This window comes from Oreochromis niloticus, linkage group LG9 (genome assembly GCF_001858045.2).
Source record: "Oreochromis niloticus isolate F11D_XX linkage group LG9, O_niloticus_UMD_NMBU, whole genome shotgun sequence".
Classification (NCBI taxonomy): domain Eukaryota; kingdom Metazoa; phylum Chordata; class Actinopteri; order Cichliformes; family Cichlidae; genus Oreochromis; species Oreochromis niloticus.
This window is the reverse complement of record NC_031974.2, coordinates 17,175,104-17,193,726: the sequence shown is the minus strand read 5'-3', so window position 1 is coordinate 17,193,726 and position 18,623 is coordinate 17,175,104. Positions and strand designations below refer to the sequence as shown.

At 39.1% G+C, this 18,623-nt stretch overlaps 3 protein-coding genes across 20 annotated transcripts in view; all 3 read right to left on the bottom strand.

Moving 5' to 3' along the window:
* Nucleotides 1-8: 8 nt before the first annotated feature.
* nphp3 (nephronophthisis 3) lies at nucleotides 9-11,454 on the bottom strand. Of its 2 annotated transcripts, none has more exons than XM_005448901.4 (28): nucleotides 11,404-11,454; nucleotides 10,567-10,951; nucleotides 10,330-10,455; nucleotides 9,424-9,574; nucleotides 9,095-9,247; nucleotides 8,695-8,828; nucleotides 8,078-8,238; nucleotides 7,805-7,961; nucleotides 7,555-7,629; nucleotides 7,264-7,434; nucleotides 7,061-7,164; nucleotides 6,530-6,644; nucleotides 6,278-6,421; nucleotides 6,073-6,170; nucleotides 5,885-5,987; nucleotides 5,695-5,777; nucleotides 5,316-5,451; nucleotides 4,966-5,130; nucleotides 4,760-4,854; nucleotides 4,560-4,682; nucleotides 4,264-4,453; nucleotides 3,823-4,064; nucleotides 3,551-3,626; nucleotides 3,336-3,463; nucleotides 2,921-3,161; nucleotides 2,711-2,836; nucleotides 1,266-1,381; nucleotides 9-1,168 (listed from the first exon to the last, which is right to left on the bottom strand). In XM_005448901.4, exons 2-28 carry the CDS (start codon nucleotides 10,888-10,890, stop codon nucleotides 1,000-1,002), a joined length of 3,906 nt encoding a protein of 1,301 aa, XP_005448958.1. In that variant the 5' UTR covers nucleotides 10,891-10,951; nucleotides 11,404-11,454; the 3' UTR covers nucleotides 9-999. The 2 variants fall into 2 exon arrangements, with proteins under 2 accessions (XP_005448958.1, XP_025766336.1); XM_025910551.1 differs by lacking the exon at nucleotides 11,404-11,454 and adding an exon at nucleotides 11,207-11,389.
* Nucleotides 11,455-14,355: 2,901 nt separating this feature from the next.
* On the bottom strand, nucleotides 14,356-16,341 carry LOC100690521 (uracil nucleotide/cysteinyl leukotriene receptor). Its single transcript, XM_003439333.5, has 2 exons — nucleotides 16,150-16,341; nucleotides 14,356-15,510 (listed from the first exon to the last, which is right to left on the bottom strand). The coding sequence occupies exons 1-2, from the start codon at nucleotides 16,311-16,313 to the stop codon at nucleotides 14,574-14,576; spliced, it is 1,101 nt and encodes a 366-aa protein (XP_003439381.2). The 5' UTR covers nucleotides 16,314-16,341; the 3' UTR covers nucleotides 14,356-14,573.
* A 25-nt stretch (nucleotides 16,342-16,366) lies between these two features.
* kiaa1217 (KIAA1217 ortholog) overlaps nucleotides 16,367-18,623 on the bottom strand; it is a 116,024-nt gene continuing 113,767 nt past the window's right edge. For 16 of the 17 annotated variants that reach the window (XM_013277202.3, XM_005448907.4, XM_005448906.4 and 13 more), the window contains one exon: nucleotides 16,367-17,998. In XM_013277202.3, coding sequence (XP_013132656.1) covers nucleotides 17,474-17,998 — 525 coding nt within the window. In that variant the 3' untranslated portion in view covers nucleotides 16,367-17,473. The remainder of the gene's footprint in view (nucleotides 17,999-18,623) is intronic. The other variant, XM_005448909.4, reaches the window with a different exon arrangement.

The window sequence follows — 18,623 nt, the reverse complement described above, 5'->3', positions numbered from 1 at the left end:
ATGTTGGACTTTATTGTTATTTTCCTATACAGCTTTTACAGATGTTATTAACATGGTATTAATACATGAAGAGATGCAAGCAGTAAAAACGTTTTGTATCTTGTATACGTGGCAAGACAATAGGTTTTGGTACAATGTGTCCCTTTTGGCCTTAATGTATTGTACCTGAAGCCTTATATGTCACAGTGATGTCTTTGGTAAAAACCTTTAAATATTTTGAATAAATGAATAAATGCATGTGCACTTAATTTTGCATAAACACAGCCTTAAATCAGGTACAGATAATGATTCTTCAGACATGTGTTTTACTTAATGGTCCAAGTTTGCCTTTCTCAAAACACTGTTGGATATGCATTGTATGTAACAAACGTTAAAATATATATAAAATTCATAATGTAAACAATGTATATTTAAAAACAAAAAGTGCTTGGGATCTGACAGTCGTGTTAATCATCATCAGGAGATAGTTCACGTTCTAATATTTGTTCTTCTGCATGTTCTCACTAACGGCTTTTTGTACTGGGTGTTTAGCATGATTCACACGGAATAATTTGAATGCCTAGATTGAAAAACTAACATTTAAAATGTGAATATAATAATATAACCTGTTATGCCATACGATGTTGGTCATAATTAAGCATGCTTTTATGGCTGGAGTGACTTCATACCCACAAATAAATCTAGGCTAAGCTGAAATTTGAGTTTAGTGTAGTGTAAACCTGAGTTTAAAGCCTGTTAAAGAACTGATTTCTGAAGTGTATTACACATGACTGCATGCAAAACACCACTGGCAGATATGCAGGTTTTAAACATGAATACTGTAAACTTCACATTCCTTTTGGCAGGTACACTATGTACCTTCAACCACATGTGATGCATGTGATGACTAGAATTGTAAATTAGTTTTGGTAAAATCAAAGGATTTCAGTAACACTGTATAATAGTTAGAGCTGTCCAAACAGCCATTACTAATCAGCTGCAAAGTACAACTAGGCAGGGTCACCTCTGAGCATGTGGGAGGGGAGCAGGTCCTCTCACACTAAAAGCATCTCCGCTGGAGGAATGGCGAGATGGGGCGTTACCACACACTAATGATGGCTCTGCCTCTTTGATCTCCATTGCGCGCTTGTAAAGCTCTGCTGCCTTCTCGAAGTCACCCTCTTCATAGCTAGATTGGAATGTAAATTAAGAAATAAAATTTATAACGTAACCAATAACATATTATTCATAATTACACTTTTGCTAAATCTCACTCACTAATGTACCTTAGCACAGCCAGGTTTTTCAGGGTCTCCCCAACCCGTGGATGAGAGCGACCCAAACTGTCCTCGTAGATTTTCAGTGCTCGTTCATAAAGGGGCAAAGCATCGCTGTGCTTCTTCTGCCAAAGACACAAAAGAAATCACAGTTAGTTTTGCTCTGCATAACCTAAAATGTCAACAGTCAGTTGAATGACAAATAAAAATTTATACAAATCATTTAAATTCACTGGTTCCATATAAGTTAAATATGCGTATTATAAGTAATTTACTTGCTAGCAGAGGTAACTACCCTTACCTGCCTTTATTTTACGATTACTGCTTTACATACTCATTCTATGTGCATCATAATATGTTGAGGGGGGAAGAAAATTGTACTTTTTACATTTATTATTGTGAGAGTAAAAAATGTAAATATAACATTAGATAGGATCACAACATAAAGAATAAACATAAAGTTTTAAATATTTAACCAGCTGTTTCTAAGATGCAGTACTCAAGAGTTACAGTTACTCACAACTGTAACTGTAAAAATCCCATATAAGGCATCATTATCATCATCATCTTTATTTATAAAGAACTTTAAAGCAACCACAGCTGATGCAAAGTGCTTTACAGTGGAACTAAATAATGTAAATTCATAAGATATAAATAAAAAAACACAAAAACGAAAAAAGTGAAATAAATAATTAATTAATAATTAATGTAATTACAGGAAAAACTAAATCTCACCGAGGCCAAAGAATAAAAATGGGTTTTAAGATGTGTTTTAAAAGTGGACAGTGAAGGGGCCTCTCTAACATGCAAGGACAAGTTATTCCATAATTTAGGAGCCATGATAGAAAAAGCCCTGTCCTCTCTGAGCTTCCTTTTTAGATCTCGGTACTTTTAGGAGCAGCTGGCCAGCTGACCAAAGAGACTGACGGGGTGTGTAGGGATGGAGAAGCTCAGCTCAGTGAGATAAGGCAGTTCAAGATTGTGAAAACATTTAAAAACAAACATAAGAATTTTAAAATAAACTCTAGAAGACATGGGCAGCCAATGCAGTGAGGCCAGGACAGGGGTTATATGCCGTCTTTTACGATTTCCTGTTATCAGTCGTGCAGCTGCAGATACGAGAGCAACGACTGACTGACTCCCACATAAAGTGAGTTGCAGAAGTTCAGACGGGATGAAATAAAAGCATCGATCACTCTTTCAGCGTGCTGCCTAGAAAGAAAAGATTTGACTGTTGCCAATCGCCTTGATGTATAATGTACAAGAAGTACTTTTATTTTGTGAATAAATGTTCATAATAATCTATTTTGATTTACATTTTCCTTAATGTAATGTTTTGAAAGTCGGATATAGCTATTGTTCCTTAAGTAAAATGAAAACTTGATCCCTTATTTTATTGAGGTATGCAATTCTGCAGTACATAGTTGAGACAACAGAAGCATGGTACGTCTCACCAGTTGGCAGTAGATTACTGCCAGGTTGACCAGTGCGGTGGCTACACTGGGGTGCTTGGGGCCAAAACTTTTTTCCCTGATTTCCAGCGACAGCTCATAAAGTGGAACAGCCTTCTCCAGTTTCCCCTGAACAAAACACATGAAGTGAAATCATTTGCGTATTCAAGACAACATCAACAGAAAGTATCATGTGAGTGCCATTTGTCTTACTCTGCGTTTATAGAGCATGGCAAGGTGTTTGAGTGTGTATGCCAGAGAAGGGTGGTCAGGAGACAAGGCTTTCTTGCGGATGTCTAGAGCCCTTTCGTACATGTCCTCAGCTGCTTCATATTCTCTCCTTTCAGTGTGCAGTGCAGCCAGGTTGTTGAGTGACTGAGCACAGTCCGGGTGATCAGGACCAAGGACCCGCTGGCGCATCTCCAAAGAGCGGGTTAAAAACACCTTGGCTGCACTGGTGAGGGCAAAGAGAAGGATTTTAGTTGTGCTGATGGAATTTTTTTTTTTTAAAACACATTACTGATCATTTGAAGTACAGGTACTAGACTGGAACTATACATTGAGGGCATTGAGAATCTATAATCTTATATAGCAAAATCTGTGGACATGCTAGGTGCTGTTTCCTTACTCTAGGTTGTTCTGGAGGTAATAAAGAACACCCAGTTCATTTAAAGTTTTGGCACAGTCTGCAGAGTCTTTTCCTAGGGTCAGCTCTTCCAGCTGCAGGGCTCTCCGCCTCAACAAAGTGAAGCCATACTGAAAGGAGGAGTAGACAAAAGACATCCAATATCTCTCATTAAAGGAGTATGACTAAGTGTGTAGGAATCTGAGAACGACACTCACCATATGACCCTTCTGTCGAGCAGTTTTCTGACGGATCTTCACAGACCTCTTCCTCAGTTTCTCCGCTTGTTCATACCTGAACAAAAGCACCAGGTGTTAGCTGTTAAATGTGTCTCTTTAATTGAATCCTGACTTGGGAGAGTGTGATTTGAAATTTTTTTTAATAATCACAACAGCTGGTGTTTGTCTTTAATGAAGATATAGCCTGACTGAAACACCTGCAACTATTAACGGCAATTTCATAACATTAGCCCCGAGAGAGTCCTGTTTACTTGTTTTGCTTCTGATAGAGCATGGCGAGTGACTCCAGTTCTCGAGCCACACTGGCATGCTCGGCGCCGTAGGCATTCTCGCTTATCTCAAGGGCTTGCTTGTACAGCTGCTCAGCATTTCCATACTTCTTCCATTGGACATAAACTCCAGCCAGCTGGTGCAGAGAGCGAGCTACACTGGGATGGTCTGGATCCAAGGCTGTCTCTCTAATCTCAAGAGACCTTTGTAAAGGTGCTACAGCCTAAACAAATAAAAAATAAACAGAATCAGATATATACACAATTACCATGAGCTCATTCTTAGCAGGAAAAAAAAAAAAAAGATTAGACTTCTAAAGACAGACAATGTAGGCAAAATTTAAGCCTTTTAAGACTAGGCAGGAAAAGATGTGTGGTGAGGAATAAACATAGTGTTTTTAATATTACAGCCATTCACCCTACCTGACTAGGGAGGCCCAGATCTTTGAGGAAACGTCCCAAAGTCTCATACAGATTTGCGAGCCTGGTCATGCTGTCTTCACTCTCGCAGCTCTTCTCGTAGCGCTTCAGAGAGTCAAAATACTCGGTGGCCATGGAGCTTTTGTCTTTGCCGACATACTGCCAGTAGGCCAAGAGCTCAGAGAAATGACCCCTAAAAAAGAAAACGCACATCTTTGGCAAAGTAGCTGAAGAAATGCATCAGGCTTTGTGACAATGCCTCGTATGTATGCATGCTTTCAGGCAACACTAACATGTACCTCTTGTAGAGATTTTGAGAGACAAACAAGTTCAAGAGGCTGAGCTGCAGTTTAGGTTTGTCCTCCTCCTGCTGGAGCAGCCAGGGAAGCTCATCTGCGACACGCCACGTCACTCGGTCCTGGCTAAAAACACACACACATATACATCGATATGAGTTGTTCTGACAGAGCAGTCTGAGTTGTGTGGATCTCTGCAGGACCTGAGTTGCTGGTTGAAGTAATGAATTAGTTTCTCTCTATAAGTGGTGGAGCTACTTCCTCCAGCCAGAAACTCTAGCCTCACAGCTTCCCAGGCCTGTCAGAAACACAGAAAGATGAAAACTGCAAAATTGCAGCAAAATTCTATTATGCATTTTGTTTTAATTGATGCTGCTGTATAATTTTACCGACTAAGAAGCCTAATTACCTGTAGATGTTGAAACCTGATGAGTCCACAACGGAGTGTTACAATGCAGAGTCTGTTTAAGAGGTACAGCAGAGAGGACAGGACAGGCAACTCTACCTCTGGGAAAAGATCTAGTACCTCTGATTCACTCACTCCATTATGGCTGGCACATACAAGGCCCAGTATCTAAAGGCAGACAAAAAACAATCACCTATTCCTCTGCTACACATTGGGGAAAAAATCAAATAAAGAAAAAATTTCACTTTCACATTAAAACCAGAAAGGGTATGTGTTTCTCTGATGCCAAATTAAATTACACACATATTTCAAACTAAAAGCAATAAGGACGGGAAAATCTGTGTTTAAGTCACCTCTCTCATAATGTGGCGCTCTCTGTCCGTGCTGAGAGAGTTCAATGTCATTTTGAGTGCCAGGCGGTAAAGTGACATGGTGTCCTGACACTGCAGACACTGCTCCAGGCTCTTCTCCAGCAACCCACAGGATCTACTGTTAGGAAGCAACAAAACAAAACAAACAAAATCTAAGTTATTCAAAAAGAGGTGTATATATATTTTAAAAAGTTACTACTTTGCGAAGCGAACAATTAAAATTAAAATAATTAAAAAGGGCCAAACAGGCTCTGCAGAGTATACATGCTGGATTTGAAGGTTTTTATTTTTTTTCCATTCATTTACTCCTTTATATATTTTTTATAATGTATTTATAATTGTGAAAGCAGAAGTGGTGAACCTGGTGATCATCCTTGCCAGTAGTGTGACATATAATGCATTGCATGTCGATGCAGAGCGACAGTGCCTTTCCAGCTTCTTCTCCTGAAACAAAATACACACATTCAGGTGTCACAATCTTTTAAAAAACATACTGCTGCTAAGGATTTTTAAATGTCTTTGAGGGACCTTGTGAAGGGGTCACAACTGACCTGATCCCTAGTAAGTTTGAGATCCATGCTCTGGCACTCTGCATTGACTATATTCCTGACCTCTCTGGGACTCAGTGGGTCTAAGTGGAGTGTGGGCCACAACCTAAATACACAAAGTTGCAGAAAAGAATATGAATAGCCATTTTGACCAATACTGGGATACTGGGAATTCACTGAGTGTGTATTACCTCCAAGCCTGAGGACAAGTCTCTACATTGACAGACACCACCACTCTGACATTGACAGGCAGAGGGTCAATTAGCCACTTCATGTGTTTTTCTGCTTGCTAGAGCAAAAGGGGACAAACAGTAGTACAGACAAAAATATACAGCAGAGAGAGTGAACCCAGCTGAGTTGAATTTTGAGTTTTATATACTTGTAGAGGCTGTTAACCTGTATTTGGTCAATGGAGTCAATGATGATGATAATGTTTCCTTGATGGCGCGCTGACAGTCTTTCAAGCCAGCGGGGGAACTCTTCTAAGATCTTACTGGGCTCCATGGATAAGCCGGAAATGGACCAGAAGTGCTGCAGCAGCTGTTTGAAAACAGACAGAAATAAAAACTGTTTCTTTCAGTAGTTTAATAATGCAGAGTCATCAGTGGAAGAAAGCATTAACAAGAAGCAATCAGAGATATCCCTTACTTTAACTGTGAGGCGTTTGATAATGAGAACCGGCTCTGAGCTTGTTGAAAGTGGGCGACCAACAAAATGATACAGAAACAAGGTGTTGGGGGATTGTTTCTGCTGGAGCTCGATCCTGAAGGTAATTCAAAAATAATTAGCAAAGCAGGCAAAGCATGCACAGGGTCCAGAATATTCCAGATCAGTAGAAAGAACATACTTGTCCATTTAATATATAATATAAAACAAGATTCTTTTTTCCAAGGGTGCAAGAGTGTTGGCCTGAAGTGATTGGAGAGTTCAATTCAATTCAGTTTTATTTATATTTCGCCAAATCACAACAACAGTTTCTTCAAGGCGCTTTATATTTTAAGGTAAAGACCCTACAACAATACAAAGAAAACAGAGAAGGTTGAACGGTTATAATTACTTTGTAAAATTTCTAAATGTGCTGCTTAAAAGTTTGGAAACCTATTAAAGACTTACAACAGTTTTATTTAAGAGGAATTCATGACGTATACATTATAATTAACTGAAGAAATTAGTTCTTACCATTTGGAGAGTAAAAGCGATTTTCCTGAGCCTGGACCCCCAGATACCAGGAGAGGTGGTGTTGGAGGAGGAGCAGCTATCATGTCATTCAAACGATCTATATACTGAGGTCAGTGATGCATCACAGCGTTAGTAATATCAATGAAAAGTAGGATTTGAAGACAAAATCATAAGGTTGAAGGGATCAATAAGAACTGAAGTACCTTCTGGAAGCTTAATTGTGAGGTGGTGCCGCTACAAGCCTGCTGATAGGCCTCAATCTGCTCCTGCTCATCATGTAGGTCCCACAGCACATCTCCCGAGTCTTCTTCGCACCCCTCGTCCATCCCAGAGTCCTTAGACTCAACATCTGTTACTTCAAGACCCAGCAACTCCTGGACGAAGCAGGAAAGAAGAAAAATCAGACAAAAAAAGGTTTCAGTTTTAATTCTTATACCATAGACTTTAAGCTTTGTGAATTGATAAAAATAAGGATGTTAAATGACAGTCTGTACCTGCTTGATGATTTTCTCTAGCTGAGCATAAATCAGGCTGGCCCCCTCCTCTGCAGAGCCACTATGATCCACTACCTAGTAATGTTCAAAACAGGTTTGGGACAGACACAGTATTAGATTGCATTTAAAGACAATAATCAGAAAAATATCTGCTTTTTCTCCACAGTTATTATTTTATTTATACTGATGCATTGCATGAAATGGGTTGAAACTAAAAAAACTTTGCTAAAATTATTAACCATATAAGTACCTTGATTTTAGCAGCCTTGTCTGCAGCATTGACCCGTTCGAGCAGTTGCCTGATGGGTCCATTTAAATTGTGATCTTCTTCGGTCCTAAGGTACAGCACCAATGGACGGCCATCTGGATTCTTAACAAAAGCCTCTTCACAATCCTCCACCACAGAGCTACGGCAATGTATTATGCATAAATATAAAACAAAAACCTTCATTAATCTCTGGAAAAAAAAAAATTTGTGTGCAAACTTTATTATAAGGTTATCAATTTCCTAAACTCACCATACCTAGGGACAGTAGATTTGAGAAGAAGAACACACAGAGAGCTCCTTTCAATCTCCTGCTTGCGCTCTACAGCGTATGAAGCCGCATTCTCCTCTGGGAAGAAGACATTAAGGTAGAAATGGCCTAGACTCTCACATATTCGCCGCAATACAGAGGTGTGTTTCTGCAATTAAAACATTAAGCACAGTTTTCCCAGACCTGATTAATAATAAGGTAGAAGGATATAATAAGGTTAAAGGTATTTTTCACAAAAACTGCCATTTTAAACCCACGATCCCACACACAGATTTTCTCAAAGATAAAATCAAGTTGTTGTTTTTTCTTTTAATTTGAATTAATTAAACTTCTATGAGTGGATCTGACTTAATGGAATACAAAATGTCCAAAATTAAAAAGAAAAAAAATCCAAATAATGATTTTATTGGCATATTTATCGAGTCATTCATTTTTATCTTAGCTTAGTTCAGCCTTTCATAATATAACGCTACAGTCCTATCTCTTTATTACTTTAAGCCATGTCCAAGAAACAGCCACGTAAAAGTGGGCAGCATTATAGTGGTACAACAACATCACATGAAAACAGAATATTTACAGTTTTTACAGTGCTCATCTTACCGACCTTTATAAAAATATCCAGCTCAGCTTTGGTCTCCTGGGTGAAGATCAGGTAGCAGCGGACTGTGTTGCTCCACAAGGCCTGGGGAACGTGGGGTGACACCTGCAACAGACTCGCCACAGCAGCATCCCAATCATCTGACAAAGACAGACACATATGGTAAAATATACAAGTCATGCCCATGAAGATAAAGTGTGCTTCAAAAATACCTGCATGCAAACAGAATGATGTTAATAAAAAAAATCATAATAACTAGGTCATCTAGAGGTCAGTTTCTCAGAAAGTAGAATTAATTTTCCAGTGCTGCTGGCGCCACAATGGGACACACATATGCAATGACTGCAGTCCAGATCATAATATCACTCTTCTTTCTACAGACTCTTCCCTCCAAAAGTTTCCTTACCTCTGCTCACATTAGCAAAGGGCCCTTCCACATCTATTAAACTGTGTGCAAACTCTGGTCCCCTGAATGTTTGTTGCAATTGCATCATGCTGCCCATAGAGGGCTCACTTCCCAGCACACCGCCAGTCCAGTACTCGCACTGTGTTCCTGCAGCTGAAGACATTTAATAAATCATTGTGGTGTTTTATCATCATATAAAGAAATAAAAGCCTAAACATGAGGTATGCTAACAGAAAATGAATCCTGTGTTCCTGAACAGGAAAGGTTATGCAGAACAGATTAACGGCTTAATAACAGAAAGTCCCCAATAGCGTGAATTTTTGTCTTACCAGTGACAGTGGTTTGGTTGTCATCTGAATCTGAGTCATTTGGGTCATAAACCTGGATGCCCTGAGCCTGTAACTGTTGAAGTTTGGCTTCCAAGTCCCTTTTAGCACGCAGGAGATCCTGTATCTCCTTTTCTTTTGTCTCCCGGAAAATCTGGTGGTGATTTTGCCAAAAGGTTAAAGCTGCAAATGTGAATACTAAAAAGAATGCAATGCCACAATCATTCTCAAACTGTGGGGCACAGAGCTGTGTCAAGGCTTGGACAACCAGAGCCAAAATTTTGGGTCAACTAAGATGAATGGATCCTATCATACTGACTTTTACTTCAAATTTGATCATTTTATGCTTGTTTATTGTTGATGACTGTTAAAAAAAAGACATGTGAGGTATGAGGATGAACTTTTATCCTCTTGTGAAATGAGGCATGATGCGGTGTACTAGTGCTGTGGGAAAATGCAAATTTTAGTACAGATCCGATACCAAGTACACACAGGGCCAGTATTTCTGATACTTTTAACCTATAAAGCCAGATTATGTAGCAGGGAGCAATGTGTCAATAGATTTGCAAATTCTGAACACATTCTAATGACTACTGAAACACTGAGACTAAGATATTTACTTTTCTCACAATAATTACTTAACGCTACAAAACACACCTTTCATCTTTTCATATATTTTGAAACTGTTTTTTGTTTTTTTTTGAGACCTGGAATGTAAATGTGCCTGTCTGTAAAGCACTTTGGGTCAGCTTTTGTTGTTTAAATGTTCTATAAGCTATAAATAAAATAGATGTTCTAGTCAACACAAAAAGATTCAGACATTTTTCATAGTGGGCACTGTTTGAGGATGTTTGATCACTAGTATCAATCTGATAATAATACCAACTTTGGCATTGATCTATGATGTACCTTAAACTGACGTTTTACTTTGTCCCTGTCATGTTCAAATGTGGCAGCCCTCTCCATAGCTTGATATTTTGCCTCAAGAGCACTCTCTTTCTCTCTGAGGATCTTCTGGTAGGTCTTCTGCAGAGCCTGTAGTGACATTGAAAATAACAGCATCCCACCATAACATTAAATCATCCAAACGCCCACAACTTGTTCAGTGAGGTTAGAATAAGCCTTGTGCATTTTGTTCATTTTCACCTGCAGCTCGGCTCTCAGCCTCTTGTTCTCCTCATCCAGCTTTGCTTCCTTCTTTTGCATGGATGAGATCTCGTTGTTCTTGCTGACACGGAAGATTTCGTACTCTTTACGGAGTCTTTCATATTCTGCAGCATACTCTAGATCCACAGATGCTGTGGATTTGAAACTGGCCCCAATCACACGAGGTCCTCGGCGGAAAGAGCTGCGCAGTAGTCGGGCTTTGGGCTTCACCTCGACGGGTATCTCACAGGCTTCCCCGCCTTCACCTCCATACCCGTCCTCGATCACCTCTCCTGGGCTCACCATAGAGGATGCGGTGCCCATGGTGGCCAAATAAGTTGGAAAAAAAGAACTGCTCAACTTTTTTCGATGCTCATAGCTGCTCCTGTGTAATAAAAGACGGGGCGGGGATGGAGTGTCAGTTAAGGAAACCATTGTTTGATGGTTTGTCACTGGCATTTCTGATCTTTAAGTTGTTTTTTTCCAGGCCGTCTCGTAAAACAACAACAAGCAAAAGCTAAGCTCTTTCCACAAAAGCAACAGGTAGCATTAGAATTATTTTTTTTTATTTATTATGAAGAACTGAAAAAGTGACAAAGCAACGCGTTTGCAGTTATTGTCGAAATGGGTTTAAGCATACCCGACTAATAGCAACAAATCCAGATGAACTTAGTTAGCTTCGTTAACATTAAGTTTTGGAGCGGTTCAACACCCTAACGCCGTCATTTATTAATGTAAAAACTAAAGAAACGACACAGTAAAGTGTTTTAGCTAAGACGAAAACTGCCTACACGCCCAAGTTTGGCATATGAAGGTTAAACAAATAGCTACACTCACGGTCCGCTCCCCTCACAGCTTCTTCCTGGCTGCCTTGGTAACAAGGAGAAAATACGGGTGCCCGCACAAGTCAAAAACAGCAGAAGTTTATTCCCCTCGAAGTTATGGGAATTACCCCAGATCCCATCTCTCGGTAATCAAAGAGTTAAACCCTCGTTTTATGATGTAATGAATTCTGTGCAAAAACGCAGTGCTTAAAACATTTTTATTTTCATCATCATCAGACCATCATCATCAGATCTGCAGACCAGGACCACCCGACATAGGAACAATTTCTTTTCCCTCGCCATCTCCCTCCTAAACAGTTGAACTGTCACACTGCTCCCACTGCCAGACTGCAACTGCACCTTACATTCTGTGATATTCATTTCACTTCATTTCATTTCTGTCATCTTGTATTTTATGTATATAAGATTTAGATTGGTTATTTATGGTTGGTTTACACAGCTTTGTGTATGTTTGTGTATGCATGTGTACATGTATATATCCACACGTGTGTGTGTGTGTGTGTGTGTGTGTGTGTGTGTGTGTGTGTGTGTATGAGTGGGTGTATTGTGTTGCTTACATTGTTGAGATTTATTTACACTGCTGTGCTTGAGAGTCACCATCTACCGGAACCAAATTCCTTGTATGTGTGTGTGCATATACATGGCCAATAAACGCGATTCTGAATTCTGATTCTGAATTCTGAATCATCTTCGTCTTCTTCTTTCAGCTGCTCCCTTTAGGGGTCGCCACGGTGGATCATCTCCCTCCAGCTCACCCTATAGTTTGCATCCTCCTCTCTCACACTAACCTTCTGCAGGTCCTACTTCTCTACGTCCACGAATCTTCTTTGTGGTCTTCCTCTTTTCCTCTTCCCTTGCACTCCCATCTTCAGCCCGTGCATAGGAAATACATCCTCTACGGCTCCTCTGTGCATTTCAAAACCATCTCACCCTTATCTCTCTAACTTTGTCTCAAAACCATTCAACCTGAACTGTCCCTCTTGTATGCTCATTTTTAATTCCTGCCCCTCCTGGTCAGTCAAAGTGAAAGTTTTCAGCTCTCCTACTTCCAGCTCGACCTCCTGTCAGTGCCACCTTCTCCACACCATGCATCAAAGCAGGTCTCACTACCGTCTTGTAAACCTTCCTGAAACAAATTACAGCATTTTACTTCATGTAATAGATTTACTTTATAGTCTACATCATTGTGTCTGCTTTTTTTAAAAAACAAAAAACTGTGTTCAGACTACTCAATCAGTTGGTTCAATGTCAAATATCAAATAAGGTATTTATAATATTTTACTATGACGTAATCTATAATCACAAAACCAACTGTTCTGTGTGTTTGTCACCATCAAGTGGTCGATTTGATCTGCTGCAAAGTTCTTCAATTTTAGACAAATACTCTGAAGAAAGTCACGAACAAACTATTTAATATTCAGATGATTAATTTTATTTTCAAAATAAGCGATAATTAGGTGCTAAAGCTTCTAAATGAAGTACACTTTTTGTAAAGTGGAAAAAACCCCAACAACTTCAACTTCCTGACAGAAAGAAACCAAAGCTGTAAAATAGCTCCTCGACCTTTCATCTGGGAGGCCTGAGCAGCCGTGCTGCATATTTTACACTACTGAGGCCATTGTAAACACACCATTTAGATTTTTGAGGACAGAGATATGAACGGGACTTTGGGCCCTTTCTGGGTCCAAACTCTTTTAAACTTGGGATTTTCTTCTTGGAAATAGTGTTGTAAAATTAATTTATGAAGGATTTTGTCATATTTGTTCACTTTGTTATAGCATCAGTGTTTTTAACCACAAAAAGTGAAAACACGAACAGTTGAGAACCCGTCCATCCATAATTTCTCTTCTGTTTATTCAAGTCAGGGTCACGGGGGAGCTGGAGCATATCCCAGTTATTATAGGGCGAGAGGTGGGGTTAGACGCTGGATCGCCAGGTTGCCAACCTGTCTCAGTGCCCATTTAAAGTTTTGATTTATATAAATATTAATAGAAAATTACATCTGTGAAAAGCACAGCTGGTAGTGTCAGATTATCTGACATTTAAACCCAAACTCAAACTAAAAATAATAATTAATAAATAATAATTTTATTATAAGAAGCTACACTTTTTTTTCTTACGCAGAATGAAAAGAAATATTTAGTTTCCAGAAGATTGAATTCCAGTAACACACTATATGTGTAATATGTAAAGTATCAGAAAAATATTGCATGCTGAAATGGAGATATGCTACTGTTTGATAGAAGAATGTGTTCATTATGAAAATGTGCACATTCTTCTTGTTGTGTTGATCCAAACAACATCACAAAAGCTAAAAAAAAAAAAAAAAGTGGCATGCTTATCACGTTGTTGCATCATCTCTTTTAGCAACATTTTGTAGGTGTTAAGGCAGTGAAGGCACCACGCTGTTTATATCCTTAACCCTCTGCCTAATTTTATAATGTACCACGTGGCTCCACTAGGTAACACATTTAGACTGCAGGAAGGAAACTTTAGCAGTCTACAGTGTTACTGTTGAATAATGCAGCTGCCTAATAACGCTTCTGCATCTGATGTATATTTAACCTCTTGGCAGTCTTACCAGAACACACCCCCCCCCCCCCCCACAAAATTTCTTAACAATGACATGTAATTATTAAAGTCGTTTTTTTTTCTCATGAAAACCAGGATTCCTTATTCAAACTTTGAACTCTGGCACCAAAATAGACTGCAAGAGGCAACAAATGTTTTTACTTCCGCTGAAGTTTAGGGCTCTTATTCGGAAAATGTCACAGACTTTCAGTTACCTTTTGTGTGACAAATAAAGTATCGTAAAGCAGAAGCTTAGATGTTTCACTCCTTTGGGGGTAAGATTTCTGAGTAATTCAGAGTATAAAAATTAAAAATAGAATAAAATAAAAACAGAATTTAAAAAAAAAAAAAAAAAAAAAAAAAAGTCTCAGTCTTCAGTGCCAGAAAGCTAACAGGTCCCAAACTGACAAATTATCTTTGACCTATGATAGTTCCCTAAACAAGTACTGGCCAATTCTGACAATTTCAAAGTCGATGTGTAATAATCAGGGGAAGTGCAGTTTGTCTGATTTGCGGTTAGGTGCTATAGGAACCACGCTGATATTTTTAACATGGTTAGCATCACCTTTGTTTTTTTTCCATTTGCATTTTTTATATGATATCTTCCCTATTTTTACAGAACAGCTTAAGAAATGTGTTCCTGTATGGACGGTTCAAAAAGAAATACATGACAGGATCCAGTATACCACTGATACAGGTGAGTGCAGATGTTATCTGATTGGCTTTTCTCAGCCCCTCAGTAATATTTCCATGGCTCTGCTGTTGAATGTAGATTATCCTGCACACATGGTAGGGCACAAATGCGAACAGGAAGTTCATCACAATAAGTATAATCATTTTTATAGCTTTGTCTTTCACCGGTCGTTCTTCCTTTTGCTGCACTGTTCTTAGTTTCAGCAGGATCAGTATGTATGAAACCACTATAGTGACGAGGGGAATTGCAAATGCCACAATAGTGGAAATTAAAGCTGTTGGATTTGTCTCTTCTAAGTACAGTTTGTTACAAATGCCAGATGAGTTGGTTTGTTTTCTTCTAGAGAAGAGTGTAGGAGTCATGCACACGATAACCATCACCCACAGTATGCCAACCGCTACATTTGCATACAAAGGCTTCCTGAATGATTGTGACTTTAAAGGTATAACCACAGCCAGGAGCCTGTCCAGGCTGATGAAACTCATCAAATAGAGGCTGCAGTACATGTTTAGATAGAACAAGAAGCCTAACAGCTGACAGATGATGTGTCCAAAGGGCCAGTGGTTATCAGACAGGTGGTAAATAATGCGCATGGGTAAGACGAGGACATAACATATGTCGGCTACAGAGAGGTTTCTCAGGAAGACTCTTGATGGAGATGTGCTTTTCTGGTGAAAGAAGGCCCACAGAGCCAAGATGTTCCCAGGCACTGCGATGATGAAAATCAGGATGTAAAAAATGGAAAGAGAATAATTCCACAGAGCTCCAGAAGTGCCATAGAAGCTCTCTCCCTCCTCCCCGGAAACATTCATAGTTGTTGCGCAGAGGATCGGCCTGGTCCAGCACAAATTAGACACAAACAGCCTGTTATAACGATTGGCAGCCACATGATCACCTTCGTTCACTCACATGATGTTTTAGTGACTTTTTTAATTATCATAATGAAACTAAGAACGCAAAGAGAAAAATGTGACATAACGTTATAAAATCATATGCAGAATCATGTGTATATTGCACATTAGAAAGAGGAACTACTCTTGCGAAACGTCAGTGTAACAAGCAAGCAGGATTACATTTTAATTAACATCAACAAAACAATAATTACATTCAAGAGGTACTTTTTTTGGTAGTATAGCATATAAAAATGCTATATAGTAGAACTAACATATCACTGTGTCTGTGTGTACATACGTAAAAGGCAAAATCAACCAGAACGTGAATAAAGTCAACCAATCATAAAACTGTAACAATCTAAACCCAGTTAGCGACGTTGTATCTTCATTTACAAAAGACAATTTGCTCTGTAGCAGAAAAATTAATTTACATGTTCACTTAAACAATAAAGTGTACCAAACATGGCTACATGACTAAGTACAAAATTATTAGAGCTTATATGTTAGTAAATTACCTAAATGTTTGATAGTTTAATCCAAATGTAGGGTAACTCCAAACTGGCAATAATCATCTCCTTACCTGTAACAGTAATGCAGAGCCGTAGTATGACCCTGTTTTGCCACCAGTCGAAAAAGTAATGATGTGTGAACAGGATACAGGCGAAGAAGAAGTGAGAAGTCATGTGTTTTGCATATCAACTTTTGTATTTGGACACAAACACCATGTGTGAAGCAGACCCACATGATTAAATAGGAAACCACAAAGAACTTGAAAAAGCCACGGAAGCCTGATGCACTACAAGCATGCAAGTCTTTATTTTTTGCTACTCCAACACACTTTTGTCTTTATTACATAGTTTCTTTATAGCATGATTTAAAGCTTTACAAAAAAATGAGAGAAAATCAAATATTTACAAAATCTATCTGTGCAAACGTCGTCTTTTACACCACTCTCCTAAAGTAATTGAAAGGCATGCATACAAATAAACTTTGGTATGTTAACAAAACTACTTTTTTTCTTAGTAGAAGCTTTTATGTACATGTGGTAGAACAGGTTTATCACTTTGACTTAAGTACATTTAAACAACAATACATGTTAACTTAACAAACCGAGACCACCAGTGCAAACACTGGGGTCAAGATTTCAGCCGCCCACAATTGCATGTAAATTCCCTTAAAAGGTCATGACTGGGTTAGGCTTGAAGTGAGTCATTATACAACAACTTTGGCAAATAGGCACAATAAAATGAAAACTTTTATTATTTAGTATACCTGTTGTAAATCTGTAAAATAAACCGGCAGTTCAAATGGGTGGAAACATGAGAAAATACTCTTAAAAAACTAAAGTTACTAATGAGTTTAAAATGTCTGTATACATTGTGTATACATTCAGAAAAAGGCATTTACAAGGGCAGCGTCGAATGTCCGGCAACATAGGAAATATAGAAGATTAAATATACTACGGTTATTCAATCTCTTGTTTCAAAAAAATATAACACAATTTTTTTTACATGATATTTTGTGATTGTACATCAACTTTCTATTCCCTACTCATAGCTACAGCAAGAAAATACATTTTTGAACACCATGAAAGCCTTCCACTTCAGCTACAAAGTGGCAACACTAAATCGTTTATAGTTACATTACAAAATATTCTGTCGTCTGAAACGCCTTCAAGAGAGAATCGATATCCAAGTAAGCATGATCCAAAATGTGAAAATGAAGATAAAAGTAGCAGTGTGTGAATGCCAGTGTCAAAGAAAAAAATGATTTGAGTGCATCACTTAATACTTTTACAAAAAAAAAACTTTAATAAAAAGGAAATGAACAACAATCCAAAACCAATATAAAATATGATCAGGTCTACCTGCTATGCTGTAAAAGCCAGAGGGGTGATAATGGGGCTAAGTTGTGTCCTTAGCTGCTGTGGCTGTTGGGATGGAGGATTTGCCGCTGCTGCCGTTGTGGGACCTGTAGCTGGTGAAGCTGGGGGTGTGTATGGTGCGGATGCTCTTTCCACCTGGGCCCAAAGGTGTGGGCGACAGAGGGGAGGGGGAAGAGGAGGAGGAGGAGGAGGAGGAGAATGAAGAGGAGGAGGAGGAGTGGACTCGACCATTCTGCGAGGAAAACGAGAGAGCTTTACCTGTGTGCTGTGAGGGTGTGGGAAGTTTGAGGGATCCGTTAGACAGGGAGGGGATATGGGTGGAAGGTAGGGAGCTGGAACGAGGTGGGTGAGAGGACAGAATGGAGGACTTTGTCACAGAGGAGGAAGAGGAAGAAGGGTTAATGGGGTTAGTAGCATCTGAGTTTTGTGCGGACTGGGAGCTGCCTTTAGTAGAGCTAGGATAAAAAGCAGGGATTTTAGAGATGGGTATAGTAGGGGAAGTCGTTTTATGATCCCCTCCCACTCTTTTAGCACTTCCGTTAGCCTGCAAACAGAGATGCCAAAACAGATACTTGTTGTCAAAAAAAGAAAACTGGTAAAATAATACATTTAAAAAGGCAAGACAATGTTAAACAAAACTACAAGTTATTTACATGGACAGACACTATGACTACACAAGCATTAATATAACTAAGACAGAACTAAAAGACACCCAAAAAAAACCAAAACAATAAAAATACCCAGATACAAAAGCTGTCTTTTTTTTTTTACTGGGTTGCACAAAAGGTGAGAAACTGAACTGACAGACATGTTACCAAGAAACAGAACAAGGCAAAGGTTAGACAGTGCAATGGCAGACAGGATGGGTCTCTCTACAGAGTGGCTGTTTGTTAGAGGGATTGTTAGGCCTTGGGAGGAGCTGTTGGAGAAATTTCAGAGAATAGATACGCGTAAGAGGTCCGGAGAGAATTAGGTAATAGGGTTAGGTGTTTAAAGAGTGATAGCAGATAGGGGAAATGTGGGCCAGTGTTCCAGTGAAAGTGACGATGCAAGGTGGGTGGGTTATGCCGAAGTCTTGACGGTAAGAGAATGTATCACCTTGGGGTTAAGTAAGCTGTGCAGTGATGTTGGGTTTGAGCAGAGGTGCATTGTGAGAAGGGAGGAGCATA